At 34.2% G+C, this 24,859-nt stretch overlaps 2 protein-coding genes across 2 annotated transcripts; one reads left to right on the top strand and one right to left on the bottom strand.

The window, feature by feature from the left end:
• Positions 1-13,716: 13,716 nt before the first annotated feature.
• LOC112772590 (uncharacterized) lies at positions 13,717-19,226 on the bottom strand. Its single transcript, XM_072224654.1, has 5 exons — positions 18,494-19,226; positions 15,764-15,847; positions 15,416-15,683; positions 14,960-15,312; positions 13,717-14,203 (listed from the first exon to the last, which is right to left on the bottom strand). Exons 2-4 carry the CDS (start codon positions 15,773-15,775, stop codon positions 15,053-15,055), a joined length of 540 nt encoding a protein of 179 aa, XP_072080755.1. The 5' UTR covers positions 15,776-15,847; positions 18,494-19,226; the 3' UTR covers positions 13,717-14,203; positions 14,960-15,052.
• Positions 19,226-24,742, top strand: LOC112772589 (transcription factor SCREAM2). Its single transcript, XM_025817555.3, has 4 exons — positions 19,226-20,396; positions 21,431-21,703; positions 23,140-23,310; positions 24,427-24,742. Exons 1-4 carry the CDS (start codon positions 19,515-19,517, stop codon positions 24,508-24,510), a joined length of 1,410 nt encoding a protein of 469 aa, XP_025673340.1. The 5' UTR covers positions 19,226-19,514; the 3' UTR covers positions 24,511-24,742.
• Positions 24,743-24,859: the final 117 nt, after the last annotated feature.

The following is a 24,859-nucleotide window of genomic DNA, read 5'->3' as shown; positions in this document are numbered from 1 at the left end:
CTACTGACCCATTACATTCTTCATTTTTTATTTGGGGTATATTAAGTACCTAAGTCCAATAATAAATTAATGGTTCTTTGACCAACTTGAATTCCATGACCCAAAAAAAAAAAAAAAAACCAACTTGAATTGTAAGCCATGGGAGTTTGTCTCTTGGATAGCGTTTGGTGGAGAGACAGAGATAGAAAAACTGAGACTAAGAGATAAAGACTAAGAGACAGAGATTGAAATAAATCTCAATATTCTGTTTGGTGCAAAGTGGGAGACAAAAATTGAAACAAGAATGAAACTCTAATTTAATTTGTACAAAGGGTAAAATTGGAATTAATTAATTAAAATGAGGATATTTTAGGTATGAAATGTTATTAAAGTTTCAGTCTCCATCTTTAAAAATTGTAGTCCCCTGTGTCTCTACTTTTTGGAGGTACTGAAATACTAAAATTTTAGGGATAGAGACAAAAATTTTAGTACCAGTCTCTGAACCAACAAACAAAATACTGAATCTCAGTCTCTCAGTCTTTGCCTCAATACCTCAAAACAAACGCTACCTTAGTGTTAGAATTCAACACTTTGAGAGAGAAGATCAGATTGGGGTTTGGATTTGGGTGGATTGGATTAGTTCGGATAGGATTTGGGCTTAGCCCTGAAATGTCCAAAAAAAAAAAGTCTAGTGTATAGTTCATTAGTTTGTTTAATTAAGTGTCGGGACTCAAATATTATCTTATACATTTAACAACTCATTTGCCAATAATATATTCGTAAATTGAAAAATTTATTGGCCAATGACAAACTCTTAAATAAAATTCAATACAGCAAATAATTAATTTTTGACCTATCAAATTAAAAAATACCAAGAAAAATCAAAAAAAAAAATTCTTAAATGAAATATAAATCCACCGTAAATTAATTTTTTGTCTTCCCAAATGGGAGATATCAGATATCGAAAGAAATAAAAAAATTTTTGGAATATTTTGGTCCAAGAGGACCAATTAATTTAGTAACAGAATGCAACAAAAGCCTAGTAGGTAATGGGCTAATGGCCCTCAAAATATAAAGAGGTTGTTTATGAATTTTAATCATTGATACCAGTAATGTTAGATAACTAACTTTTAACAATAAATATTAATTAATTTTTTTAAAATTATTTTATTTATCTTAAATTTTAGATCTTAAATAATAAATTTTTAATTTTAAATTTTAAATTATATATCTAAACTTTAAAATTAACTAATATTAATTTTAGAGTTCGATTGTTATTAACAGGTGCATGATAATAGCAATGGTTGAAAAAGTTGTAAAAAAATTGCAGAGACTTATTAAGAGGTGCATCGATAATATAATAAGATTTGAGTGAAGAACTTAATAATCTTCGTCACCAGCATATATATAAGGTGAAAACTCAGGTGAAGTCGACTTCACGTAAAATTGATATCTGAGAGTCGTTTGATGAAAATTTAGTCAAATTAATCAAATTATCTAACGGCTCTCAGGTATCAACTTTACGTGAAGTCGACTTCACCTGAATTTTTACCTATATATAATTGAGAATACAAACAATTTTGTGACGATGACATATCCCACAAGACAAGGGTATATGTCCCCTGGTCACGAGTTTAGTGTAGAAAAAATAAAGAAGATAGAGAGTATAAATAATATATTATATATTTAAATTAAATTTTAATTTATTTTTTAATATTTCAAACATTGTATTTCAATTTTAAACAATTTTAATATTATTTTATTGTTAAATTCAATTTAATAATTAATAAAAAAATTTTACATTAATAATTATTAATAAATTAATTTTACTTATATATTAAAATCAAATATTATATTAATTTTAAATATATTAGTTATTCATATCAAATTTAACTTTAAAATAATATTAAATTTATTTAAAATATTTTGAAATTAAAAATATATTTTTAATATTAAAAACTAAATTAAAATTTAATCCAAATATTATAACTATTAGAGTATTTTATCCTATATTTAGGGGTGGCAAAGCGGACCGACCCGTCCTAACCCACCCCGCCTCACTTAGGCCCGTATTATAAATGGGACGGGCCAGCCCGCCCCGCCAACTAAAATGGAGTCAAAATGTTAGTCCGTCCCCTTTTTATTTGACGGATTCTAAAATCTAACCCGATCCGTCTTTTTAGCGAGTTCAGCGGATCAGCCCGATAAATTCGACCCATTTTACCATCCTTATCTATATTATATAATTAATAATTTCCTTCATGTATGTATAAAATACAGCCACATCATAAAGCAGACTCACTGCACCATATTTAAGATTGTTGTCCCTCCCCTCCTTACATTTCACATATTGAGCAAATCATACGATCTTGATTCAATTGCTTGCATTCAATTTTGGCACAGAATTACACATGCTTGATGCAAATAAATGCATACATTTTGTGGGGCCAATTACTATTTAACTTTCATGCCCCCTAATGTGTTAAGGCTTCTATGATTTTTGATGTACTCAATTCATAGTCAAATATAGTAGCAATCCGAAAGGTATCCTCTCCAATTTTTTTAATATTTAAAAGAATAAAATATAATTTTTTATCTTTAATTTTATAAGTAGGATAAAACTTTGATTATTATCGAAAGATTCAAGACTTCGAAGTAAAAGAGACTCTAAAGCAAATGAAAAATGGCAGGACAGTAGGACCTGATAATATCCTGATTGAGGTTTGGAAGGGTCTTGGAGAAAAAGACATCAACTGGTTAACTATGCTTTTTAATGAGATTTTAAGGTCAAAGAAGATGCCTGATGAGTGGAGAAAGAGCACATTGATACCTATCTACAAGAATAAGGGGGATATACAAAGTTGCGGAAACTATAGAGGGATTAAGCTTATGAGTCATACTATGAAGTTATGGGAAAGAGTGATAGAACGGAGGTTGAGAAAAGAGACACAAGTAACAGAGAACCAATTTAGATTTATGCCAGGCAGATCTACCACTGAAGCGATATACCTATTAAGAAGGATGATGGAGAGGTATCGTAGTAATAAAAGGGATCTACATATGGTGTTTATTGATTTGGAAAAAGCGTATGATAGGGTATCAAGGGAGGTCTTATGGAAGGTTTTAGAAAAGAGGAGAGTAAGGATTGCATATATTCGGGCAATTAAAGACATGTATGATGGGGCCACAACTAGTGTGAAGACTCAAGGTGGTGTGACAGAGGAATTTCCTATTGGTATAGGATTACACCAGGGATCATCCTTAAGTCCATATCTTTTCACATTAGTCTTGGAAGTCCTCACAGAGCACATCCAAGAGCCTGTGCCATGGTGCATGCTTTTTGCCGATGATATCGTCCTTATGGGAGAGTCAAGGGAATACCTAAATAAGAAGTTGGAGTTTTGGAGAGAAGCTCTAGAAGTGTATGGTCTGCGCATAAGCCGTAGCAAGACAGAATATATGGAATGTAAGTTCAGTTTGAGAAGGGAAAACCCCAATATAGAGGTGAAGATTGGAGAAAGCATCCTACGAAAAGTTAAAAGTTTTAAGTATCTTGGGTGCATCATACAGGATAATGGAGAGATTGAACAAGATGTAAATCATAGGATCCAAGCAGGTTGGTCAAAATGGCGGAGTGCATCTGGTTTTATATGCGACAAAAAAGTGCCTTTAAAACTTAAAGGTAAATTTTATCGCACCGCTATAAGACCGGCTATGTTGTATGGTACGGAGTGTTGGGCAGCTAAAGGGGAGCACGAACATAAGCTGAGTGTAGCAGAGATGAAGATGTTGAGATGGATGAGTGGTCATACGCGATTAGATAAAATAAGGAATGAAGATATAAGGAAGAGAGTTGGAGTAGCACCTATTGTGGAAAAGATGGTTGAATCGCGTCTCAGGTGGTTTGGACATGTGAGAAGAAGACCAATAGAACATCCAGTCAGGGGGTGGATGAGATGGAAGATGGACAAAGGGCGAAAGGCAGAGGAAGGCCTAAGAAGACCATCCATGAGGTGGTCAAACGAGATCTACATGTAAACGGTCTCTCTGTAAACATGATACATGACAGAGCACAATGGCGTCGTTTGATTCATGTAACCGACCCCACTTAGTGGGACAAGGCTTTGTTGTTGTTGTTGTTTATAAGTAGGATTAAAATTAAAGAAAAAAGAAAAAACAATAAAAAGTGAGATTAAATACTAAATATCATTCAGTTTTTTTCTATTAAAAAAGATCCACTCTCATAACAATCTATGACAATCTACAAATCATTCTTTAATATAATTTTAATTTAATCCCTTGACAAAGTAAATAATTAGATGTATTTATCATCTCAAAACCATAAAAATTGAAGTGACCAAAATTTGATTTTTTTACAATTTTCAAAGTTAAAAGAGTGATATCTTAACTTATTCACATTATATATAAAAAACCCAAAATTTGTAATAAATAGTAAATGTTTTTATAAAATATTCTTTTTTTTTTAAATAATAGTCAATTTGATGATACTTAACACTATTAGATGAGGCATTTATTTAAAAACTTTTTCTTTACAAAAAAATGATATATAAACTAAATAAAAAGAATTTAGCTATATTGGCAGATAACCAAACACAATATATTATTGTTTTTTCAAATAACTCTTTTAGAAAATCAATTTTTTCCATCCAACAAAATAATAGATGAGTATAAAGATTAAAGAAAGAAAAAGAAAATTTTGAAGAAATAAAAAAATATTGGCTGATTGTTGAACGAAAAAAAAAAAAGAATAAAAAATAGTTTCTTCATTCTCAATCTTTAATAAAGTAAAATATGTTTTTATCTCTAGTATTTCTATGAAAATTTAAAAGTTCTTCTAAAATTTATTTTGTTTCATTCGACAAGATTATTACTTGGAAATATAGAAAGTTGAAATTTGGTTAGGCTAAAAATTTTGTGAGGGCTCCATGTTAATCACTAAATTAGTAATGAAGCAATCTCAATAAGTTGCTGAATTTAAAATTTATTAATTTTTTATCCTTAAATTAAATATTAATTATTTAAATATTTTTAGTAATTAAACACTAAATTTTTAGACACGTAAATATCTATTTGTAAAACAGGTGAAGGACATAGTCAGTATGAAGATTAAGTCATGTTTGTAGCTTTATCTTCATGCGTTGGATGTAAAATTGATACAAATTAAATATAGTAAAAATTTAGGTATAGATAATTTTATGTGAAGTTGATAATGGAGAACAATAATAATTTAGTTAAATTTATTAAATTATTTAATAATTTTTAATTATTAATTTTACAAAAAGTTAATTGTATCTAAATTTTTATCATTAAATATAAAGAATATGTTTTAAATTATTTTTGTAAATGTTATGAAAAAAATATGAAAAAAGAACAAATTAATCTCTGATTTTTTGGTCTGTGAATATTTAAGTTCTTAAAAATTTAAAAATATATTTAAGTTTTTGACTTCTTCAAAATCTGTACACATAATTTTTGAGTCTAATTTGTTATATTTTAAAAATTCTTTATGTGTATATTTGTAACAATCAGATCAGTATAATAAAAATTACGTTTAATTTATCTGTTGGATTTGACTGACTCAAGTGAACACTAAAAATTAATATATCTAAATTTTAAAAATATTAATAATTTAAATGTACTTTCAAATCTTAAAAGACTTAAAGTATATGCAAATAAAAAAAATAAAAAATCGTTATCATTTTCTCAAAATACATTTATAGAAACTACATAAGGAGTTTGACAGAAAATAATAAAACAAGTTTGGATTGGACAATAAGTGCGGTGAGCAGAAAAGCTTCACGAGATACTTGAGAGTTGAGACTGTATTATATTGTACGTTCTGCTAAGTGTAGGGTTTGATTCACCAAGAAATTTAATTTCAATGTCCCTCTTTTTAATCTCAATGTCAAGATCATAATTATTGCATCTCAAGTAGTCAACCTCATCCACTTCAAAGTATTGCAATTTGTAACAAATGTCACTTCAAAGTATTGCAATTTGTAACAAATGTCACTCATAGGGTTGATAGAAGATATTGATTTCGGTTAGTATATATGGGAATCATATACATGTCTTTCATTCCATAATTATTTTCACTTGGTTATGTATGATGGATATTTACGCATTTCGATTTTTTTATTAGAGAAATTCTTGGGTTTATCAACTTTTAATATTTTTAGTTATTATTTATCCAATATAAATATTAAATTATTATTTTATTAATTTATGTATACAAATTTTAAAAAACGTAAGTATAAATTATATTAATTTATGAATAATTTATGTGTATAAAATTTTAATAAATATAAATATAAATTATAATATTTCTTGTATGTAAAACATATTTAAACATAAGTATAAATTACTACTAAGTACTAATAAAAAATAATAATATTTACTGGTTTGTAGTATTACTCTTCTTATTAAGTGTTAGATTTATTCGTTCAATTGGATTAAGAAAAAAAATTAAAATACTCTAGAACTTGAAAAGTGTTCGGTTCGTCGGTTGGTTCTTGAACGGGTCGGTAATGTTATGTGTATGGGTAGGGGAGTTGGATACGGGTTGCTCGTGCGTGATTGGACTTCCTAGGAAAACATTGGAGGGAGAGGAAAGGAGCTTTATGATCTCCCGGGCTGATGGAGTGGTGAGAGAGGAAGCCACCGGCAAAAGGGACTCCGACGCTCAAGTCAGAATCCGTACAAGGTGGCAGAAAAGGTGAGGGTAAGGTGACATACCTGGGAGAGAGGTAGGGCCCTCCCCTTATATAGTCTACACCTAGGGCAGGTCCCACAGGAGCAGACCCACCTTCCAGGAAACTTCCTTCCCCAGCTGTCATGTACCTCACAGGAAGAGAGGAGGTGTCTTGGATTTCTTCCCGGTTCGGGTGTTGCATACCCGTCAGGTCGGCCGGCCGGGCCGGGGCATCAGACCAGCTGGGCTGGGCCGGAACAGTGCCCCAACGCGCCAACTATGGTCGTGAGCGCCGTTATTGGCGCGTTCCATTCTACCTTCTCTTTGGTTGGATCCTCGCGGGGCCGACCGCTCGTGATAGGGGCGTGCCCCTACGCGCGAGTGGGTTTTACCGTTTCGAGAGAACGTCATTCGTCGCCTCGTTCTCCCCACCTGTCATTTAATGCCATTATGGCTAATTTGAAAGCTTGGGAAAAAGTCAGTTCTACCCTTGGCTTTCACACTTCCTTGTAGTGGCAATTACTCTTCAATGTTCACTTTCTTTCCCCCATTTTCACGTTCCATCTTCTCATTTCTACCTTTTGCACTATTCATTCTCACTTTTCCTCTCCTGCTTTCTGGATTCCACTGCCATTATCCGCTTCCAATTCAACTGCAACTGCATTCCCTAGGATTTTTCCAATTTTCCTTGACAACAATCTTCCTGGTAAGCACTTCTTTCTCAATCATTCGTGAATGAATGCTGTTATTGCTATTGTTGCTACTGCTTCGCTTTGTAGTTCGTATGTTGTGTATGCTTTTTTCACTTGGATGACGCCGCTGTTAGTTAGGCTTTTAGGGGGTTACCACTATATCTCTAGTTTTTGTTTTTATCCTTTGCTTAACTGTAGATAGGCTTGTTGTAACGCGTAGTGCTAGTTTCGGATTAACCGGTTTTTTGACCTATCGAACTCTTTGACTAAGTGGTGTGCCACTGTAGGTATGGCACAACGTCCTATTGTGAGGGCTCCCGTAGACCAGTATGCTTGGGTGACATCAGATGTGAAGGATACTCCTTCGCGAATAACTCTGGAGGAGCTCACTGAGTTCCATCAAACCGACCAATTGTATGGAGGAGGTCCCGAGGAGGGTCATTACGACGTGTTTGTTCCCATGGACCGGGAACGAATATGCCACATTAACTTAAACACTCCCCGGGTTGCTGATTGGATCTGGTTGTACAAAGCGATGTTCACCAGCCTGGGGGTTCGCATCCCCTTCTCTCCCTTCCAAATGGTGCTACTGAACCGATGTGATGTGGTGCCGGCGCAACTACACCCGAACAGTTGGGCCTCCATCCGATGCTTCAAGATGGTCTGCGAATATCTTGAGCTACCAGTCTCGGTGGAGGTATTCTTGTGGTTCTTTGTCTTGACGAACCCCTCCAAGGAAGGGAGAGCCAAGAAGGGATATATGTCTTTTCGGGCAGCCCAGGGTAGACGAATTTTCGAGTTGTTCGAATACTCTTTTATGGTTTCAAAGAAAAGTGCTTTAAAGCGCGGCCTGTCGAAGGTCAACATCCCTTCTGGTTAACTTTGGGGGGAGAGCGTCGCATCCTGACTTACTGGAGCTTTGGGGCCGGGGCCATTGCATTCACAAAGGTGACTTACAAAGGCCTGACCCCACATAATAAAAAGGTTGCCGACGTACTGTTGGCTATTTTTGGCAAAAATAATGTTAACCCACACCTTCTTATGGATGATCGCGAGATGGTATGGGTTACATAGGTGAGTAGTTGGTTGGTCGTAGCTTCCTGATTTCTAATGCTCAGATTATTTATTTATTCAGCATCCCACTTAACCAGCTCTTATGTGTTTCCTTGTTTCAGTGTCAATGGCTGGTGAACAGATTGTACTTGATGCCTTGTTTTCTATGTTCTTTGTCGGGGACAGCGATGATAGCTCTGCCACACATGCCAACGAGGCGCCAGATTCCCCTGTTGCCGAAGCACCATCCCAACCCCCCCAAGGGGAGGTGGTCGGTACAAGCACCGGTCCGATCCCCCGGCCAGAGGTCGAGGAAGATAGGGCGGGGCCCGAGGTCATCGTTGTTGATAATCCGAGGAAAAGGAAACCGACCTCGAGCCCTAAGGGAGTTCTCACCATAATGGAGAAGAACTTTGATGCCGGGAACTTTATTGACTCCCAACTCCTACTCGGCACGGAGGACTTCTTTCATGGTGGAGATCTTGCCTCCCAAGCTAAGTGGGTGTATCGCACCTTGCTCCGGGCTGCTGCCATAGCAAGGAAAGAGGAACCCGTTTTGGCGGGGGCTCGGACTCTGGAGGGTAAGCTTCAGTCTGTCGTCAATTCCCAAGGGAAGTTAAAACTGGAGGTAGAGTCGCTGAAGACGCAGTTGGCTACTTCTGAAGTGAAAATAAAGACTTCTGATGCGATGGTTGCCCGGCTTACCGAGCGAGAGCTTACTCTGGAGAGCCATCTCAATGTTGCCCAAGGTCGGGTGAAGGAGTTGGAGAAGGAGCGCGTTGACGCCGTCTAGTTGGAGAGCCATCTCAATGTAAACCACCATGGGAAGTCTACTCTTCTTGGTTGTGCTTTACTTGGGAGTGAGAAGATCCCTAGTTTTGAGTGCGTGTTCACGCAATGGATGAGATGTGTCGGGACTGCGCCAAAGGGAATCATCACTGACCAGTGCAAAGCCATGGCCGGTGCTATTAGGAAGGTCCTACCAGATACTATCCACCGATTGTGCATCTGGCACATAATGAAGAAGTCACAATTCAAGCTTGGAGGTTACGCTAGGTACGGAGAATTGAATGCTAAGATGAATTATATTATGTATAATTCTCCTTCTGCTGACTCCTTTGAAGTTGATTGGGCTGAATTCATCAAAGAATTCGACTTAGGTCAAAACAGATGGTTAACAGGTCTGTTATCATTAACTTGAATCTTGTATATTGGTTGCATATTGCCTATTTATTCACTGTTGGGCATTCTGCCGGTTTGAATTGGCCGTTGTTTTTTTTAGGAGTGTATTAGATGTTTTTTTAACTAGTCAGTGGATGTTCTTTTCAATATGCAAACAGATGGTTCCTCTCTTATGAAACTAGATGTTTTTTTATTTGTTTTATCAGTTATTTGAAAGCGGTCATCATGTTCTGTATAGGAGACACCCTTATGCTCTGTTTTTTTTATGCAGACCTTTGACAAAAATGGGTTCCAATATTCTTCAAGAGTGAATTTTGGGCCGGTATGAGGAGTACACAGCGGAGTGAAAGTATGCACGCATTTTACGGGGGGTTTCTGCATTGCAAGAGTGGGTTGGTTCGGTTCGTCTATAAATATGACAATGTACTTGGAAACAAGGAGCAGAAGGAGCTGGAAGATGATATTGCAAACTCGAAAGGAGTCACTCCATGTATAGGGAACACAGGCATTGAGAGACAATTTCAGCGGGAATACACCAGTAATATGTTTAGGATCCTTCAGCTGGAGGTAAGAAAAAAAATCGATTGCGTAATTCGATCAACTGAACAACAGGGTGACACAATTTATGTTAAAGTGAACGAGCAGAAGGTTTTTTGGGAGAAGGCTTTCTACCATACTTTCATAGTAAAGTTTGACCCACTAAGTCAAAAGGTTCGGTGCGAGTGCAACAAGTTTGAATCCACTGGTATATTCTGTTACCATACCCTTGCTGTGTGGTCATACTACAGAGTTGACACAGTATCTAGCTGCTATGTTCTTCCTCGGTGGAGTAAGAACGTCATCCGCAAGCACACCTACATTAAGAGTAGCCATAATGTGGCTCGGACTGATGAAAGCCACAACCTATTCAAGTGTTTGTGTTTAGAGTTCTATAACATTGCCTAGGAGTTTGTTGGTTGTGATGAGGAAGCAGCCATCTTGCGATCTGCCATTTGGGACGCGAAGTCCAAGCTGACTGATTACCGTGCCAGCATGCGTTCCACCACTTCTGCTGCGACTCAGAATACCATGCCCACACAGAGCACAGGCGGTGTTGTTGTACATGACATACAGGGACCCTCAAGAGTTAAAACTAAAGGACGGCTGAAGAGTAAGAGACTTGGAGCAGAGTTGGACAAGTCAATTAAGAAACCAATGCAAAAAAGGAAGAGGAAATCCCATCCGATATGTGGTAGAAGTGAGGTATATTTCAATTTTTTTGGAATGGTGTTTTTTATTCATATATGCTGTTTTGTTTTTTTTTTTTTTTTGTTGTGCATCTTGTAGGATGTTGTTGACCTTCAGACAGATAATGATCATGATGGTTGTGTAAATAAAAGATTTGAGGATTCTACTACTTGAATGCATCAGATGATGGCGGATTCATGTCCCTGTTGAACTCTTTTTGGCATAGATAGTTATGCTTTCATTTTGGTTGTATATTTTTTCGGGGTGGGTGGTTTTTCATACTTAGATAGATTTTGTGGTTCTTTAGACACAACTAAATAAATTTTGACTATTTTTGCTTTGTCACTTGCATTGATACTGTTATGACGTATTCAATAAAGGAAATAAAAGCACAACTGTGGTTATCTTTTATATGATTAGTAATTATTATAGGTTTTGAGAATGTTATTGTTTTAAGATCACGAAGTGTCACTTGTTTGTTGGCAAAAACTAGCGGATTACATCCACCAAGAAACATGTTATAGAATAGCTATAAAAACAAAAGCCATTCACTTCTCAAGGAAGTATGCGCATTTGAGAATGCTTAACACATGAAACAAAGAAACCATATCTCGAACCATCCACTTCGCCATGAAAAGAAACATCCCAATGCCTATTAGAAGCACCATCCACTTAAAAGAATGGTCACAGTCACGGTGCCAACACAAACGAACCTGTTGAGTAGACTGATTACGACATAAGGCTGTACAATGCTTAAAGTACCAGCAAATGCCACAATTTCAGCAATAAAAAAGGACAAAAACATAAATAAACTTCTATTTGTAGTCATAAACAAATGGGGTATATATGCCGATCAGAGTAGACTGAATAGTATAATTAGATAATGCATTGCTTAATGAACTAAAGACATCCACAATTTGAGAACTAATTAATTGACAATCGCCAACACTTAACACATGATACCTGCTGAGTAATATCTAAGAAACCAAAATCCATTCACTTTTCAGTGAAGTACACGCACCCGCAAATGCATTGCACGTGAAAACCCGAAAAACAAACCGAGAACCATCCCATTCTCAAAGAGAAGAAACATCCTAATGCATATCAAAAGCACCATCCACGTAAAAATTTGGATAAAGTTACCAGCAACTTCATAATCTCAGCAACAGGTAATCATAAACCTGCAGTGGAATATGATTTCTGAGGCTCACACGAAACTGATGTAAGGCAGTAAATGCCATATAAATGTCCACAACTCTAATACAGTGAAACTATATAAATAGTACAGCAAGTGCACGTTTTCATGATTTTTACCTAGGCATCTGTCTTCTTCCGTTGTCTTCCCCCCTTTCTTGGCTTTTTTATGGGTAACCCCGCAGGCTGCAGCTAGGGGTGGAAAAAGGCCAGGCGGCCTGCCAGGGGCCTGCAGCCTGGCCTGTGTTTGGCCTGACCTGTTATAAAATAGGTACAGGCCCAGGCTCTTTTAAAAGCCTTAATACATTAATAGGCCAGGCCCAGGCTCACTAATTAGCCTTATAGGCCTGTCAGGCCTGCCTGGGCCTGTTAAAATATAATTAAATATATAAATAATTATTTATTATTAATAAAATTATGAGGTATTTTAAATTTATTATATTTTATTATAAATATTTTTGTATATTTTAAATATGTTAAAAGTTTAAAATTTTTTACAAATATTAAATATATGACATATTACATATAACTATTTTTATTAAAAAATATTTTTTTAAATAATATTTTTATTTTTGTAAAAAAAAATTAGCAGGCCTTTTAACAGGCTTCAGGCCAGGCCAGGCTGAATAACAGGCCAGGCCTAGTACTTTATAAAGAGCCTATAACAGGCTGCAGGCCAGGCTCAGGCCAATCAACTGTATGACAGGCCAGGCCTGTTAAGAGCAAAGCCTGGCCTGGCCTGGCCTGTTTCCACCCCTAGCTGCAGCATGGTCTTTGTGCTCGATGCTGTAAAGGGTGATCTCACCACCTTAGTCTTGTTTCTTGGCTGGTTGTGGCGCACATGCTGGCTATCCAATGCATCTATAGCCTTTCCAATGTCTGAATTATGCAGACCCATTCCTATGTCTAGTATAATTTCCTTCCGAAATGTCCTGAGTGGCAAAACCCTATGTGAGCGGGATATTTTGGCAGCAAAAAAGAAATAGATCAGAAAGAGGTGTAACTTAATTGTGATAGGATTTTTAAATTCACCTTATCCCAAAATTACAAGGGTTTATCCAGACTCCAATACTGCATAAACTTGATCACATATACACCACAATCACAGCTACATGTATAAATAGAAATATTATATTTAACCATGAGTCCATGTATCATTATCAAGTGAATTGCTAGTAAGCTTATTGGTAAGTGTCATTTTCAACTGACCCGTTATGTTGTTTTGGGACGCTGGGATAGAAACAAGGTAGGCCGTTCTCCGTGGGCTCGTATGCGGGCATCGACACTTTAGCTATGTCTTCAATGATTCTCCCCTGGAAAGCAGCTACACTTTAGCAATAACACATTTACAACTATTGAGGATGTCTGTGCACTAATTGGTGGACATATACTTACCGCATAAGCATGTATTTTTTATCTTTCATCATTATGCTCTCCTGAATATATACTATCCAGCACCTATAGCCTTTTTTAAGCAATCTCAAAGGCATACAGCCACCAATGATGATTGATATAGACTGGGACAAACCACTGCGATAGAAACAGAAATATCAAAGCAGTTACATGATCAAGTTAGTCACCAAATATAGATAGTCGTGAAATTATTAACACGTGTAACGTGTTGCGGAACATCTAATGAAACGAAAGCCAATCACATCTCAATTAAGTACACACAATTGTAAGTGCTTAAGACATGAAAACTGAAAAACATATACAGAACCATCCAATTGGCAATGAACAAAAACATCATAGTGCCTATCATAAGCAACATCCAAGTAAAAAACACGGTGTTGTAAGCGCATAAACCAAAACACTAACCTGCAAGCATTAGTTCGTGCAAGAACCATACAGTTTTTGTTCAACTAGCGCATTGACTTACACATTTTCGCATGGAAGATTCTATCTTATCAAAATATCTAGAATCATTACCTAGCGCATTGACTTACCCATCTAGCAAACATAAGAAACATCTTGAGTCCTCTCGGAAGCAGCATCCACTTACATATTGGCATAAAGTAACCGATTACTAGAGAGAAATGAGTACCTCGGATATAATATGTTGCGCCTTCTTTTCTAGCCTCTTTGAGGTCCACGCAGCGAGCCATGGCTCATGCTCATGACAGTTGTCGAGCTGACCATATTGCAACCGCTGAAAATAGAGGACCTGTACAGAAGATGGGTACAAGTTATGTTCTATATGAAAGAAAAATAGCTTGAATATATTATTAAGTTGAACAGTTAGCACCAGATATGGTTCAAGATGGTAAAAGGTTGGAAAGCAATGGGGGAAAATTTTTGGCATACAGAAAAAATGACTTAACAAGTAGTAAGGTAAAAGAAGAAAAGGAGAATCAGTTTCGGCCATTCATTGCAGGACCAATAATATAAACCTTTTGAGTGGAAAAGACATATTGTATAAAAGAAAAAAAAAATCATCTAATCAGTTAAAAAAAAAACATATGGATGTCCACTTAGATAATCATCCACATCGCTACCAATAGATTGAGTTAAAACTCCAACAAACCTTTCCAAAAAATCCATTTTTGATGCTGCAATTTTAAATAACCACATTCAGACAAAATTTCAATTTAAAACAAAAAATAAACTTACTTATAACTAACTTTTTTCTTACAAAACACCCATTACACAAGGAAGAACATCAGCTAGCATATATAAGAGATATATAGCAAGGCACTCAGAACTAGTGACATGAAACATTCAACTGAAATCATATGCTGAAATATCTAAAATTAGTCAACAAAGATTCAAGTAATTCAACAACATATCAGTATATCTCATACGAATAACAGTACTAGTGCCTGAACTCTCGAAACTAATGCATAGGAAATTAATTTTCTACAAGTTATGTTCTACATAAAAAAATGGCATACTGAATTTACTAATAGTCATTGCATCCTACCAGCATGACGAACATGCAGCTTTCACAAATTTTTTTCCCTTTTAGCTTATACTTCTCGACTGCCTTGTCGAACCACTTTAGAGTTTGCAACGGCTAGTTGAATCTTCGTGGATCAAAAACATCTAAGACAGGGTAAATGTGCCATGGTGAAATTACCTGTTGAGTGGTGGGGCACATAAACATTTTCATTACCACCAGTAGGAAATATCTCCTGAACTTCATCCTATCTGATTCTGTTGCCATTGGACAGCTGTAAACTAAATTTTGGAGTTCAGTTATTGTCCGTCTATGGAACCTCTTTTTGATGGCCATGTGGCACGGATTACTGTCATCTAGGAATGGGAATGGATCGCCTACAACATGTTCATGTGTTAGTGCATGGTGATATTTCTATACCAAAGATATCTGCGCCAATACGCCTACGCCACACTAGGTAATTAAGATACCAGAACTTACCTCGAGACGGAATGCCGAAAATCCTCCTGATTAACTCGGCATTGAGGCAGATGTTGCCAATGTCGAGTATAAAAGTTTTTGGCTTAACTTGATACGACTCGGCCAGGTGAACCATGATGGCTTGCTTTACCGACCAATTCGGAACAAGCCTCAAGAATCCGAATCTGATCTCATCAATCTCTGCAAACTTCTCAACGGAGTTTTTTTTATATAGCGTGCTCATCATGTCATGTATGTAATTAGGCGAGCATCGCGACTCTAAAAATTTCTGTTAATTGTAACACTAGTTGTAAGTCACACATAGGATCATGTGGAATGTTAAAATGAGAATGGTAGACATCATTTTACCTTTTTCCCCATGTTGGTTGGCTTTTCTGCAAAACAATCCTATTATGGTTTCACAAGAAACAGCCCCGAATCCTTTAATGGAAACTGCATACAAAGATCAGAGGCAACATCAAAAGAGTTCTCAATTAAACATTGTTGATGATGCTATACGAAACCCATATCAATTAATACCATATTAAACCAACATTAGAAGCAGTATATATCAAATTACACGAGGTTCATTTTTAAACACATGCAAAATTAGAATAGATGTTCAACATGAAGAGAAAACTGCCTGAAGAGATCCTTAAGTTACACAGATTGCATCAAGTGTGGGTTCCGGGGTATAAAGGGTTGGAAAGCAAACAGATAAATTTGCATATAGGAAACATGATTTAACAAGTAGTAAGTTACAAGAAGGGTAGTAGAAACGATTTCAGAGTTCCAAATAAATTGACTCTTGGACCATGAGTAAGGACCAAAATTAAGTTTGACCAAAATTAGACTAAATTTAATATAAGTTCATCATTCAAATTCTAAACCACTGTTAAGAGAACAGCAACAATCAATCTCCAATCACATGCAATTCAGCAAAATCTAACTCCCAATAACAACATCTTTCGCTCTCTAATTTCAGAATCATCCATTCTCTAGTTACAACAATTTAACAACATCCAACAACTTAGCAAAGGTAAACCACATCGACTATACAGTATGCAAATCAGAAGCTATACAAATTAGAAGCTATACAAATCCCATATCAATTATTACCATATAAAACCCAAATTAAAAGCAACATCTATCAAATGGCGAGATGTTCATTTTGAATCACTTCCAAAATTAGAGCATATGCTCAACATGAAGAAAAAACAGACTAAATTCGACCATGATTACAACCAAAATTAGACTAAATTTATCATAGTTTCATCATCGAAATGCCATACCACTATTAAGAGAACAGCAACATTTAAAATCCGACTCCTAATAACAGCATCATTCGCTCTCCAATTTCAGAAACATCTAATTTCTAGTTACAGCAATTCAACAACATCCAACAATTTAGCAAGAGTAAATCACATCGACTACAAGCACAGTTTCTGAAGCTTAGCATAGATAAGCAAACAAAATTAAACCAAGTATGGTATTTTTATTACCTAACTCCCAAACCACAATATATATATGTATATATATATATATAAAGCGCAAACAAAATTCATGCTATTTAAACAAAGGACCAAAAGTACAAACTTTTTGAATGCGATGGGCATGTTGCATAAATGAATAAATCATCCAATCCATGATAAAAAAAGGCCTCCAATCTATAATACAAGAACCATACATTTATCCAACAAGATAATTAAATCATAGATACCAATAGATGTAGTTAAATCTCCATCAAATCTGTCCAAAAAAAATCACGTTTTGATACTGCAATTTTAAATAATCACATTCAGACCAAATTTAAAGTTGAAAAAAAAAAGAAATAAACTAACTTATAACTAACTTCCTCTTTTTCAAAAATTCCAAACCACATGCAATTCAGTGAAATCCAACTCCTAATAACATCATCTTTCGGTCCCTAATTTCAGTAACATCTAATCTCTAGTTACAGCAATTTAACAACATCCAAAAATTTAGCAAGAGTAAGTCACATCGACTACAATCACACTTTCTTAACCTTAGTATAGATAAGCAAACAAAATTAAACCAACTCTAATCCTTTTTGTTACCTAACTCCCAAAACCGCATAAAAAAAATGCAAACAGAAATCAGTTATTCAAATAAAAGTCCAAAAGTATAAATTTTTTTGAGTGCCAGAGACATGTTGCATGAATGAAAAAATCATCCAATGTTTAATAATTAAAAAAAAAGTGTATGTACAGTTAAGACCTTTCTCCACCAACCTCTGAAGCAAATTTTTTTCTATAACCTGTGTATATTTTTCTAATTTATATGCATGTAACAATATCATTTCAACAACCAATGGCAAAATCCATAAGTAAGAAGAACATCACAATCTCTTATTTTTGTGACCGCATGCTTAACTATCACCTTGTAAGCATATATAATCTTCTCATTTATAAAACGCTCAATATCTGAGTGGAGAGAAGCTTTTGATTCCTCCAATCACTTACTGTATACATTCAATAGTCTCTACCTAAAGAATGCAAATCTAATATAAATTCTTACCTAAGTGAATGTTCAAATGAATTAAAATACTAGTCATGTTATGTAAATCACCACTTTCCCTCGACTACTGAAATCAACAAACATTCATATGCGCACAATATAATCAATTACAATATTCCCTAAACAATTGCCTAAGAGTTAATTGGACATATTTATCATATTTAGAACAGAAAAAAAATATTAATTAAACAAGCAAGCTAGGATCACAGAATAGCTACACACACAAACATCTCAAGTTTATATTGCTAATCATAGCCAACAGGGGATGAGTTTAGTGGTACCCAAGCATAGCTCAAGTTCATGTTTTGGGATATGAAATACCACAATTTGAATCTCATTCAAAACTCATGATCTCATTACTAATCCCCAAATATAGTAGAAAAGAATCATCTAGAAAAATGAAATACCATAACCAAAACATCTAACAAAATCGTCTGATGCAATCAACAGCAACATCTAACAAAGCCATATTTATGACCAAATCAAAAGCAACATCCCACAACTTGTAAACCGTGGTATTTAAAAATAGATATCAATCAACTCCAAATACTAAACACTCACCAATTAGTTCTCGTCAGGGATGTTTTGAGGCTAGGGCAGGGGGCGTTCTGTTGCGTTCGTGGTAGCAGGACAAAGATGCTTCAATGGCGCCGCCAACACCAACATGCAGCAGCAGCGGCGCACTCTTGGCGACAAGCAGAACCGTCTTGTTCCTCGCAACTGGGTGACACGATGTCGTTGCGGCGGAGATGGGCGTGACTCCGACTGACGCGCCAGTGACCAAGTCCACGGGAGAGAAGCTTTGCAGCGTTCTGAAGCAAGCTATGGAGGATTGATGTTGCCCGCACGATGTGGACCAAGGGGCAGCGGCCGTCGAGGGCGGAGGAGAACGCCACGCGATGAGCCTGGTGGTGTGGCACTGCCGTGGATGGTTTTGGAGGTCTGATACGGTGAAACGGTGAAAGGAGAAGAGAGGGTTCAGTTAGGTTAATTATGTTTACCTAGGTTAATTTGGGATGTTGTTGAAGTGGATTGGGCTTCATGTTTTCAGCCCAATAAGAGTTGGCAGGTTTTTGGCTGAAATCATCTTGGTTTCCTAGCATTTTTGAAATGATAATGGTGAAAGAAAGCCGTTTTGTAGTGGAACTGAGAAGAGAAGACAAAGAAATGGGAAAAAGAAGGGGTTACTAAGGAAAAAAAAATTTCATGCTAGGACGAGGGAGAGCTTTTCATCTACGTGTTAACCATGCACACAAAACGTCGGCGACGTTTTGTTGAAGAAAAAAGTGACGTGGATGAGAAAACGGCGATGATGTTTTTTTATAGTAATTAGTGATCTCCACAACGGCATCAAACACAGTTTTTTGGGCATTTCGGTAAATTACACCAAATTAGGCCCAATATTAAAAATAAAAAACTCTAAAAGGAGAAAGAAAGGGAGAAAAGAAGGAAAAAAGCTAAGGCAATGCATTCCCTTCTCCTTGTGCAACTCATCCTTAATTTTAACTCTTCTTAATTACTTGCTTCTCTCTCACAATTTAATAACCATTTCCTTCCTTTCTTTGTTTTGTGACAAAGGACGATGATGTCGTCGTCTTGGGCATCAATGGAAGCTGAGAGAGAACACCAACAACAAACCCACAACGACCATGATTTCACTTCCTTATGTTCTTTCAACAATAACTTGCCTTTCATGGAGGTTGATGATGTCAATGACATCATGACGATGATGACGATGATGAGAGACATGTCTAACTTCTTCCCTGAACCAGACACCACCAACAACAACAACCTCGTACTCCTTCATCATCACTCATCATCATCTTCTTCTTCTTCTTCTTCGTCATCACACCTTCAATGCTTTCTCCCTCCTCCTCCTCCACCAAACCCATTTGACATGCCTACCATGGCTTCCTTCCTTGACCCTCATCAAGCTTCCATAACCGCCACTACTGATTTTGGAGGTTTTCATCATCACAACTTGGAGGAACTAGGTTCTTGTTCTTCTTCTGGAAAGCCCGCACCACCACCACCACCACCACCACCACCACTGTTCTTCAACAGATCCAAGATTCTGAGGCCGCTTGATGATTCTCTACCTTCATCTGGAGCACAACCAACTCTGTTTCAGAAGAGAGCAGCACTCAGAAAAAACAACTCCTCATCACAACAACAACAACAAGGTGGTGTTCTTGGAGAAGGTGATAACAATAATAATAGTATGAAGAGAAAGGTGATGATGGAGATGGAAGATAATGGAAGCTTTGATGGGTCATCGGCATTCAACTATGATTCCGGCGATGACTTGATTGAAACCAATAACAAGAAGAATAATCAGAAAGGAGGTGGTGCCAAGAATAAGAAAGGGATGCCGGCCAAGAACTTGATGGCGGAGCGCCGTCGCCGGAAGAAGCTCAATGATAGGCTCTACATGCTCAGGTCCGTTGTTCCAAAGATTAGCAAAGTAAGACTCTTTCTTCTCTTCCAAATCTTTAATGTTTCACAATAAATAAATTTACTGTAAAAACTCAGGTGCAGTCGATGAAGTTGATAGGACCTGGGAGTTATTAGATAATTTGACTGATTTGACTAAATTTTTATCTAACGACTCTCAAATATCAATTTTAGGTGAACTCGATTTCACCTGAATTTTCACCTAAATTTAAAGTAAAAATTTAGTACAATTAACTTTATGTAAAGTTGATAGCTTTTTAAATGACAAATTTGTCAAATTATTAAAAATCAATCTTACATAAAATTAAAATTAAATTTATTTAAGTTTTTATCATAAATTTAATTTTTTTAATCAAAGTTTTTAATTCAAATTAAATATTTGGTAACATTTGTGTTAGAGATATAATAATAATATTTGATTTAAATTTGTTAGATGAATAATTTTTTGATATAGAACGATGAAAAGGTAAAATTCGATTCTTCTTTGGTTCTCGAATAAAAAAATATTTATACAAAATTCAATTAGAAGAGGTTCTTACAAGAATAATAGTGATGGAACGTGTTAAGAATTTAAACTTTTAAAACAAAAAGCAAAAATTGGGAAAAATTTGATCATTAGTAGATATTTTTTAGTTTTTATTAATTCTTTATTTTGTTGATTATTGTAAAAAAAAAAAGGTTAATTTCTTAGTGAAATCAAAATATTTTATTTCTTTTTATTAACTTATTTTTTTAATAATTTAATTAACATATTTATTTTTCTAATATCTCGGAAGACCGTCAACTAACTTAACCTTAAATAGAATATATTTTTCGTAATAGATTAATCTTTGATTTGTCGAGTTACAAAATATCATGTAAAATAAAAAAATTAACATGATCTTAATTAATAAATTGGTTTAAAAACTTGATCTCTATTGTCCAATTTAAGGACAATAATTATTTGAAGGGAACATACTTAGAACTTAGCTAATATATATAACTATATAACATTATTGTTTGAAGGGTTTATTTGATTAATAAATGAGAAAAGTGTATATATAGATGGACAGGGCTTCAATATTAGGAGATGCAATTGAATATCTGAGGGAACTGCTGCAGAGAATCAATGAGCTTCATAATGAATTGGAATCATCACCATCAACAACAACAACTACTACTAATTCTGGAAGTAGTTCACTCATCACAGCAGTACCAACAGTAGTAGCCTCATCAAGCTTTTATCCATTGACACCAACTCCACCATCACTCCCAACCCGCATTAAAGAAGAGATTTGCCCCACTTCACTTCCTAGTCCCAATGCTCAACCTCCTAGGGTAACCTCCTTTAATTTCTTTCTCCAATGTCTTGCATTTTCTTCTTTTCTCTACTTATCTATATATGCTAATATATATATATATATATATTTGTTTTATTCTAAATGTTTAATTTATTTCAATTTTACAATATTTTAAATATGTTTAAATTATATTATTAAAAGTTAACATTTTTTTCTGTAAATTAAAAGTGAAATTCGAATCCAAAACTTTTAAATAAAAATGAAAAGATTATGGTATTTGAGTTATAGCTGGTCAGTTTATTAAAAGTTAACATTATTCACTAACATGCTAACATTGTAATCTTATACGACTAACATAATACTAATGCATGACCATTTTTAAGATGCGTGTCACTAAAATCGATACGTAAGATTGCCCTATCATATATTATTAATATTTAGAAGTATAATAAAATTATTAATTGAAATGTTACGAGTAAGATTAAAATCAAACATTAAGAATAAAATTAAAATTATATATAAATATTAAAAAAATATATTCAATAATTTTTTCTAAGTAAAAATGATATTAAAGATATCTTTAAAACGTAGTGTCTTTATTGAGACTCACGATACAAGAAATTATTATAAAAAGAAATATGAGATTATGGATTATAGAATAATGTTTTGAAAATTTCAAAGACAAAAAGGTATATTTACCTATATATATATATATATATATATATATTGACCATCCTATCTATATTTATTTGAGTAGGTATAGAACAATTCATTATTGTACGTGTATTCAAGTTGGTGAAAAATTTAAGGTTTGGTTGATTTCTATTTTTATTTTGTTGTTTCAATATTTTTAACTTTTAGTTCATAAAATTCTAAAAATAAAAATAAAAATAAAAACCAACCAAGTAGTTATTATCCCATTATCATTTAATAGAAATATTAGATAATCATAGTTTATCAATAGCAATAAAATAATAAATTTCCTAATAAATATACAAAATGAGTTATAGAAACAATTTTTCCTCACTATTAAAATATTGTTAATGTTTTTGAAGAAATAAACCTTTTACTTTACATCATATAGTTACTAACCATTTGTATTAGTAATAATAATCAACTATGTGAGTCCAATATAAACAATAAAATATTCAAAATGGCTGTGCAAATATTATCCATTATATTAGTAGGATTAATTATTTAGTATGAACTTGGGTTAGTCGAGTGGTCAGTTCACTTGTTTGCTTAAATAAATATTGTAGGTTCGAATTCCGCTTTGTGTATGCACTATGCACCAATTCATCGACCAATGATAAACTTTTAAATAAAATTCAGATACACAACAGATTAATCTTTATTCTATCGAGTTGGAGTATACTGTGAGCAACAAAAATATTATTTAGTATGGAATTTTTGTTAACATGCATAATGTGATAATGCAATCAATTAATTAATTAATTAAATATGTATGTGTAGGTTGAGGTGAGGTTGAGAGAAGGAAGGGCAGTGAACATTCACATGTTTTGTGGTCGGAAAGCAGGGCTTCTGCTGTCAACAATGAGGGCATTGGACACACTTGGCTTAGACATTCAGCAAGCTGTTATCAGCTGTTTCAATGGTTTTGCTTTGGATATTTTCAGAGCTGAGGTACTTTACTAATATTTTATATAGGATAAAGTATATTTTTTGTTTTTAAAGTTTGGCAAAAGTTTTAAAAATATTCCTAAGTTTTATTTTATTTCAATTTTGTTAAAAAAATGTTCGATTTGTACTAAATATACCTTTGACATACATAAATTTTTTAAAAATTTAAGATCAATTCAACGATAATGCATGAAAATTATGCTTAATTTACTTATTTTAAAGGTTGTTCTTATGAAATTATTGTCGAATTACTCCTAATTTTTTGAAAAATTAGCCGCCAAAAATATATTTGATGTAAATAAAAAACTTTTGGACAAAATTGAAACAAAATAAAACTTAGAAATATTTTTAAAACTTTTGCCAAATTTAAAAGACAAAAAATATACTTTATCCTTAAATATATTTTCAACTTTATTAGATTATTACCACAACCACTTATATTGAAATTAATATCAAATTATTGTGCCTGTTGCATTCTCATGCTATTAATCACAAGTCAACTTTTTGTACAATCTACTAATCTAGTTAGTGTGTATATTAAGAGCATCTTCAATATTTGATTTAGTTTAATTTTATTTTAAATTTCATAAAATGACGCATTAGTATTTACAAAATTAGATATCATAAATAATTATTTGAGATTAAATATAAGATTTGTCATTTTAATATTTGATTTTGATTAAAAAAAAACTAAACAAAAATAGTTATACAAAATAATAAAATTTAATTAATTTTTCACCAAAATAATACCATCTTTCTATATTGAAACCATCTCATTTCATCAATCATTTTTTCAGTACAAAGTGAAATTTTTGAAAACAGTTCATTTTCTATACATGTCAAATTTAAAATTCAAAAAAGCACTGCATTAAAGTTATTCTGGTAAAAAAATACATATTTTTCTACTTTATAGGATATAAAATTCGCATAAGATAAATTTCATATTTTATCTAATAATAGTAGATAGAGTCATAGAGGAATGAAATGCTAAAACATTTGTAGATGCTAAAATATTTTTCATTTAATTAGTTTTTTTTTTTTTTGTGTTGGTCATTAAGTAGTTTTTTCTTTAATTTTCTAAATGTAAACCCTAAGCATACATTTGTTCCTCTCTTCCAGCAATGCAAAGAAGGTCAAGATGTGCATCCAGAGCAAATCAAGGCAGTGCTCTTGGATACAGCTGGGTACCCTGCCATCATCTAACTCTCTTTCGGTCCAAAAATATTCTCATTTAACTAGTTTGTAGTCGGGTCGAGTTGGTCGAATTTCTAATAGTAATACTCAAATATTGATAATTTCATCGAGATTAAAAAATTTAGTTTTTTTTTTTTTTTTTTATTTCCGCTTTACTTAATCCCCATAATTCAAGTTGTATGAAGTATGATACTACTAGCTTTAGTGATTTCAATTTTAAGTAAGGTTGATTTGGAAGAAATTTTCTTTTCACATGAAAATGTACCTCTTTAATTGCATTTACAATGTTGGCCACATTTTCCATGATCCTCTTCAACCCTAGGTAGATCATTTTACAAGTTCTAAGTCCATGGCCACT

This window comes from Arachis hypogaea, chromosome 18 (genome assembly GCF_003086295.3).
Source record: "Arachis hypogaea cultivar Tifrunner chromosome 18, arahy.Tifrunner.gnm2.J5K5, whole genome shotgun sequence".
Taxonomy (NCBI): Eukaryota; Viridiplantae; Streptophyta; class Magnoliopsida; order Fabales; family Fabaceae; genus Arachis; species Arachis hypogaea.
Note: the sequence above shows the minus strand (reverse complement) of the source record. Positions and strands in the feature narration are given on the sequence as shown.

Coding starts and splice junctions, on each gene's coding strand:
- LOC112772590 (XM_072224654.1), bottom strand. Junction 15,313..15,415: donor TTTCGGCATTCCGTCTCGAG/GTAAGTTCTGGT, acceptor AACATGTTGTAG/GCGATCCATTCCCATTCCTA.
- LOC112772589 (XM_025817555.3), top strand. CDS start 19,515: ATGATGTCGTCGTCTTGGGCATCAATGGAAGCTGAGAGAGAACACCAA. Junction 21,704..23,139: donor CCAATGCTCAACCTCCTAGG/GTAACCTCCTTT, acceptor ATGTATGTGTAG/GTTGAGGTGAGGTTGAGAGA. Junction 23,311..24,426: donor TGGATATTTTCAGAGCTGAG/GTACTTTACTAA, acceptor CCTCTCTTCCAG/CAATGCAAAGAAGGTCAAGA.